The 6966-nt window shown below is 47.4% G+C and overlaps 2 protein-coding genes across 2 annotated transcripts in view; both read right to left on the reverse strand.

The window, feature by feature from the left end:
• Positions 1-1347, reverse strand: part of LOC127748891 (follicle-stimulating hormone receptor-like) — a 7351-nt gene extending 6004 nt beyond the window's left edge. Inside the window, exon 1 of the mRNA XM_052264305.1 lies at positions 1334-1347. Coding sequence (XP_052120265.1) covers positions 1334-1347 — 14 coding nt within the window. The remainder of the gene's footprint in view (positions 1-1333) is intronic.
• A 525-nt stretch (positions 1348-1872) lies between these two features.
• Positions 1873-6966, reverse strand: part of LOC113211380 (follicle-stimulating hormone receptor-like) — a 44721-nt gene continuing 39627 nt past the window's right edge. Inside the window, exons 7-11 of the mRNA XM_052264306.1 lie at positions 6555-6629; positions 6046-6163; positions 4713-4808; positions 2488-2622; positions 1873-2235 (exon numbers count right to left, since the gene is read on the reverse strand). Coding sequence (XP_052120266.1) covers positions 1873-2235; positions 2488-2622; positions 4713-4808; positions 6046-6163; positions 6555-6629 — 787 coding nt within the window. The remainder of the gene's footprint in view (positions 2236-2487; positions 2623-4712; positions 4809-6045; positions 6164-6554; positions 6630-6966) is intronic.

The following is a 6966-nucleotide window of genomic DNA, read 5'->3' on the forward strand; positions in this document are numbered from 1 at the left end:
TTCTAGCACGAAATTATCGTTGCAAAAAATAAAATTAAAAATACATCTTGTCAAAAGGAGCGATTTTCTGGGTTACAATACTTGTGCAACGGGGCGTTCTAGGTTATTGCGCACCGTAACCGCGTATTGCTAGACGGAGAAAATTGAGAAATTTGCTGCGACCCTTCCTCATTTTTGTTGAATCATTTTGAGTTTGTGCAGGAGCAGGGTACGTATTGTGTTATGCTTCTGGACATACTCTGCATATCGTTTCTTAACTCTGGTACGTCTTTCCTCCCTTCCATATCGCAGCATTGGAACATTCTTTTCATCTCGGATTTAAAAGTCTGACATGCGGCTGTAATATTATGAGTGACTTATCTCTGTCTTCCCTGCGGAATAAAACCCGGTGAACCAATGCATGTGAGTTGCATCATGTATTTAACGTGTTTGTTGCACAGTCTAGTTCAACTAGAATTATTGTGTGTTCACTGTCGTAAAACATCTTATTGTAGGCGATACTTCCAATATTTTGTTTCTGTTCTTTGCTACAAAAAAAAATAATCGTTGCCTTCAGGTTAGCAACAACAAACGACACTTCCCTGCCAGTAAGCAAAACTGTTTCATTGCCTAATGTCTCATCGTTTTGCCGGAAACAGCTTCGTGTGTCGTTTTCTAGAAATATGGTCCTCCACCTACGAACGTAGTGGAGCATTACAGTGGGCTGTTGGTAGAGGCGATAGTGGTGTGGTAGGGAGGGAGGACCGCGTCCTCCTTGAGACGAATGGGAATCTGTCAAGAGGGATCGATTAACTCGGCTGTGTAACAGAGCAGGCCTTGCTCGCCCCAGCTGCGCGCCACACCGGAGCGGGCGGAGGGGCGGGGCGCAGGCTGAGCGACGGAGGCGACAAGGCGACAGCGGACAGCGGCACGAACCAACCCTCTGCTCTGCCAGTGACCCATGGAGTTAACTTCGTGACGCTCTCAGCGGGCGCAAGGCTCAAAACGAAATCAGGCAAGGCGGCTTTCTCGAAAGACCGCGGGGCCGGGGGTCGCTACAGAGGAGAAGAAAGGTCGTTATACGCTGTGCGAGTCCTGGGCCGGTGGGGGCTTGACCTGTTGGATGCGAACAGCAAATCTTTGACTTCCGGCCGGGCGAGCAAATTTTATTTACCATAAGAATTGTGGCTAATATTTACGCACCGAGAGCATCGCCCTTTCTTCTAGAGAGAAAAACCTGCCAAAGAAGTAAAACGTGTCCCAAAGTTATATCTATAGGCGTGCATTAATCGCGTGGTAACCCAATCCATATCACCAAAATAATGTGATGTAATATAAAAACGAGAATCATTACCCTGATCTACGCATTGTAGGATCGTCACAAAACAAACAAGTAATCGCATTACATCTTTGTTGATTTTCTCTTGTCACTTGTCACACCTGACGGCATCTGGGCGCCACAGCACGGCAGTGTCAGTTTGCATCCTAAACCATGCAGTCTTAGTCATTACCATCATTCACAGAAATAGAGACAGAAATAACAAAATAGAAAACAACAGCGCATTCTTTAATGTGAACTCTGATCGCGGGCAGCGTTTCTCAATTCTTTCTTCCCTTTGCAATCGAAGCCACGTCGACCAAATAAATAAATAAATAAATAAATAATAAAACCGTTTGCCGGTTATAGAAAGTTAAGACAATAAAGGCCACTCCTCTTTTTGGTAGGGAAGCTCAAAGGAACAGACGAGGAAGCAACTCCATCATGAATAAGAATAAATGAAATAAAAATTCTCTTCAAAAAGTCAATAAATCCCCTGGCAATCACATCAATTGATCTGAGTTGTAGCACTACCACGCTCCCTCTTTCGTCCTCTACATAGAGTGGCACGGGCATCACTCACCGTTCTGCCAGTCAATGGCGTAGTTGAAGTAGGAGCCGACCGACACAGCATCCATGACGGCAAGCATGAGCAGATAGGCACCCATGGCCAGGTCGGCGGCGGCCAGGTGGCACATGAGGAAACGCGGGACGGACAGTCGGCGGCGAGGCGACAGTAGCACCACCAGGACGGCGCCGTTGCCCAGCAGCGCGGCCACGGACACAAGCCATACGGCTAGACGCAACAACCAGTTGCCCATCAGGTCCTCGCAAGGGGAGAAAGCGTCCGGCGCGGGCGAGCAGCTGACGGGCGGCCGCGGACGGGCCAGGTCCCCGCACACAGCCTCCAGCACCCCGGGCAGCAGGGTCACGTTGTCCTGTGGGAGGGAGAGGAGAGGGGGGGGGGGCGAGAGAGAGTGAGTTAACAAGTGAGCAAACGCGCTGTGTAAGAAGTACACTCATTAACCGTAATGCGTTAGTTTTCCGCGAGAATCGACCCCCCCACACCCCACACTTCCAAAGCGAGGAGAAACCGACCGAAGAGATAAGCATGCAATTTTTAAAAACTTCGATTTAGCTACTCGATTTACTTTAGCACATTGCCTTTTGCGATGCCCACACGGACTTACTTGGTGGAAGGTCTCGTCGGCGTCCTGGAGGAGGAGATCCTCCCAGCCTGTGCCCCTGGGGCGTCTGTGCCCTGGCAGCATGACCTGCGACGTGTTCAGCTCAGAGCAGCGTGCCTGCACCTCCCGTAGCTTCTCCTGTTTGGAGCAAAGTGACACGTGCAAGTTGTTAAGCAGCTCTCGTACCCCCGCAGCTTTCCCTGTCAATATTAAGTATAACAACCAGGCAAAGACCCTCAAAAAGGTTAGTCAGAGGTACATAATTATCGCATATGTGAAATAATGAGTCCAAAAGACCAGATGATACCCGCCTAGATCTGTTAAGGTAATCAGACCTGGTTTTTATGTGACATATATCATTGCACCGGTCCAAATTATATACAACTAACTGGTTTCCACAAATAGTAATTCATTTCCGTGTGATAGAGATGGAATGGAATAGAGAATTAAATTGATCAAAATGGAATCAACTAGGGTAAAATGGAATGCACTGGGGACACTTTCTGACCCCATAATGTCTCAAAAAATTGCAGTTTATACCGTCCTGCGCATAAGCTGTTAGACGTCGACTAACGCGCAGGACGCCGTGGGAAAACTCGAGAAGTGTATAATTTTATTTTACAGAATTATACTCCATTTAATACTAATTTAATACTGTATGCCAACCATCCCGTGTGCAAAGGTCTACAAGGTGGGTGCTTTTCACAGTCTTTTTTTCCTAGTCCATTGTATGAGATTCAGGCTGCTGGCGGGCTTGATTGCCACTCGCCAGGACGCCTTGTGGCACCGTGTATTACAAAGCAAAATTTCGTCATAATTACGAAGCATTTATTCGTAGGCTACGAAGCTTTCATTTTCACAAGCAAATGCTTAATAAGTAGATTTGTCTTTAATATTAAGTATCGCATCTGCTTTTTAAAATGACGGCGAAGATCCACCCACCCTGTATGTAACCTCGCTGCTTCCTAATAGCGTCAGCACGTCACGGAGCCTCGGGCGCTCTACTTTTAAGTTCCGCTAACTGCTCAGCTGGTGCATGACGAAGCGGACGGAAGTTGACAAGTCCATCTCTCGCCGTCGGGTCGTCGTTGCCCGGATATAGGATGAGAGGCTGTGCGCCGGGACCAAGGGAGAGAGGGAGGGAGGGCTCTGAAAAACAACTCGCAGATGAATTATTAGAACAAGAGGAGAAAAGTAGCAGTCACAACAGGACTTGATTGCCCCCGCCCCCCGCAAATCCTAAACAAGCTGGCGCCGCTGCCACGCCACACCACTACTCTACCCCCTGCCTAATCAAGCTGCCGAGAGAACAAGGCAAAAGAGTAGTGCACCACAACCTATGCTCGTCATTTTGACTCGTTTACCGTCCATTTTCCTTCAAACCTTATGAGACAAAAAAATAATGAGATTATCCTCGGCATGACTTAATTGCAGAACACCGATTATAGCTACAGACAAGCTCATAAAGCGCACTATCCGCACCCGCACTGAAAAATGCGAATTAGGTTCGTAATGCAAAACGTATCCTCCCAAAGACGAGAGACCCAGAAAAGCCCCCCCCCCCCCCCCCCCCCCGGGGGGGGGGGGGGGGGGGGGGGGGGGGCGACGGTCGGCTGGCGCTGCGTCAGCGTCACGCGCCCCCCGACCCGACCCGGTCTCGTGGCTGAAACCTGAGGCACGATGACAAACAAGTAACCTCCTCGGTAACCCCACTTTGTACTTCCCCCAACACCAACCAACATTTTAAAGAAAGAAACTACATACTATGGTATTAATACCCAGTACCTTGCACTGCACGATAAAGGGGTCAGTTAGGGACTGCAAACCACCATTCTTTTCAGTACCTGCACAGTTACTGGAGAGGTACGTAGCGGCGTTTTTGGCCTTGTTGACAACAGCGGTGAAGAAGAGCTACTTCTATAGGACCTCGGTTTTGTAGGAAAATTTCTCCTTGTGCGGAAACATTTGTCCCACGTTTAGAAACATCTACAACAATTGCTTTTTGGCTATTTATTTTAGATGAAAATGCCAACTTCGAGTAAGTTTTATTTCTCTTTTGACAAAAAACTATTAAGAAATGAGGAAATTCTTTCGAATGTTGTTTGTTTTTGAACAAGAACCAAGAGCAGTAATTAGTTAGTATAGTTTGCGTAGAGAGCGTCGTTAATTTAGAAAATCGTTTCAAAATTTGTATTAATCGTGTCGGTTCTGCAGGCATTGTACAGTACCTGGTAGCTGGCGTACTCCTCAGGCCGATGTGCGGCTGGGTGGCTGAACGCGCAGCAGCAATGGTACGGATATGTGAGGTTTGCCGCCTGCAGGGCCTTGGAGACAAAACAAGAGAGAGTAGGGGAGGATAGGCAGGAGGGAAAAGAGAGAGAGAGGGAGGGAAAAGAGAGAGAGAGAGAGAGAGAGAGAGAGAGAGAGAGAAAGAGCAAAGAGAGGGGGAGAGAGGAGAGGGGGGAAATGTTACGTTTTAAACATAGTATAGCACGGCTGCATCGGTGCACACGTCGGTGCGGGTGGGTTTTACAACTCCCTCTGCCCCTGAGGCACCATAAGCCTCTTTAGGTAGGCAAACCCGACTGACTGCGCCGATGCATGCTCCAAAACCCAGTGCACACTGTAATCCTAGGAAGAATTTTGTGCCTGAGTTTAGCAGAAATCCCAACTGTTAAAACCTTACAAAGAAAAATGCCAAATCCCTCGCACCTGCGAAAAATTTGGAAGCTTCGTAGGTAGCATGGATCTCTCGAGATCCCTGCACAGTAATGCAATTGATCTGCATGCTTGCTTAGTTGATAAAAGGTATTATGTACGATTTGCACAGAAATATGCTGTGAAACGTGCACCAATAACTACGTTTACGCTGTAAAAAATAATCACGGTCGCCCATACGGAAATATGCCGTTTACTTAACCTACGGCGTCTCCGTACCTTGGGTTTCGTACCCTCTTCGCATAAGAGCCCATGTAAAAAAAAAACGTGGGTACGGACGGAGCCAGGGTACGGAAAGGTACGGAAAAAGTCCTGTTAATTTTGATCCGGAAGTCTTCGTCTTGAGTACGGAGTCTGTTACGGCGTTCCGTACCCTCTTCCCCATGCTAGCCCATGTAAAAATCGTTGGTACGGTGACCATATGTACGGCAAATCTCCGAACCGCTTTCGAAAATCACTCCCAAAAGTGAGGTACGGAACGCCGTGACAGGCTCCGTCTCCAAGACTGATTTTTCACTGTGTAGTTTGCATACACCAAGTTTTAAAAAATTGCGGGAAATTTTCCTCTAAAATTACATATTTGAGTATGATCAAGGTAAGTTTTTGCATTATATCATGGCGTAAAAAGGCACGTGTGACAAATGTTATACTCGAAAATGGATGAAAGTTTGTCTTGTGATTTCTTGGGGAAATTGGTCGAAAGTTCTCCCTATTCGTGACAGCTTTTTAACACGTTGAGTGCGGCGGGGGTAGGCAATCCTATGTTATTGTGACCCACGGTGTGGGTCACGCCGCACTGAACGTGTTAAGGCAAGGGAAGCATTTTCTGTGTTAGATTGTTACCTTGAAGTGGAAGGCAGCAGGAAAGACCTTGAGAAGATGAGTGTCCTGGAGTAAAAGGTGCTCCAGGTTCTCCAGCCCACGGGTTGGGAGTCTCGTAATGGCGGTGCGAGACAAGTCCCTGGTAAAAATTATTATGCAAAATAGTTTTTAAAAATCTGCTAAATTAATTAAAACCACAATATATTTCCGATTCTGATGCCGAACTCTCGCCAGACTTCGACACGAGTCCCCCCGACGAGGTCGTGGTCTGCGGAATGGGAGCGAAGGGGCTTTGGTCCTGACGGAACATGAGATTACTTTAAGGCTGTCTGCTGGCTGGGAAAGAGGCGGAGAAAAGTAGGGGGAGGGGAAAGAGAGAGACAGCGCTATAGAGGAAAGGGGGTTGTGGCTAAGATCTGACTGGCTGTGACAGTGTCACAGTGTCACAGTGTCAACACAACCGCCAGGAGGTGTTTTGTTTAGCTGTTGCTACAGTGATCTTTCATGTCGCGTTTCCGTTGGACACTCACAGTCGCCTCAAGCTGTCTATGCCCTGGAAGGCGTCTGGGTGAAGAAAGCGGAGGTTGGCATTACCCTTCAGACTCCTAGAAAAAAAAAGACATCGGTTCAGTGATAAGGGTATAGGCGTAATTGAACGCCAGACCGGTAGAAGCGGCACTTTAATGAATTAGGAATTCAAATTAATGCCTTCGTCTACACTGTAATTTGGGGGTGTCTCAAATGTATACGCCAAAAGGCGAGGGGTGTGGAACTGGACACAATATGTGTACATCGGGAAAAACAATCAGAAACAATCACACACAATCGTAAACACACACAATCGTATACACACACAATCGTAAACACACACAATCGTAAACACACACAATCGTAAACACACACAATCGTAAACACACACAATCGTAAACACACACAATCGTA

The sequence above is a fragment of the Frankliniella occidentalis genome, unplaced genomic scaffold (genome assembly GCF_000697945.3).
Source record: "Frankliniella occidentalis isolate FOCC.00 unplaced genomic scaffold, Focc_3.1 Scaffold18, whole genome shotgun sequence".
In the NCBI taxonomy this organism is placed as follows: Eukaryota; Metazoa; Arthropoda; class Insecta; order Thysanoptera; family Thripidae; genus Frankliniella; species Frankliniella occidentalis.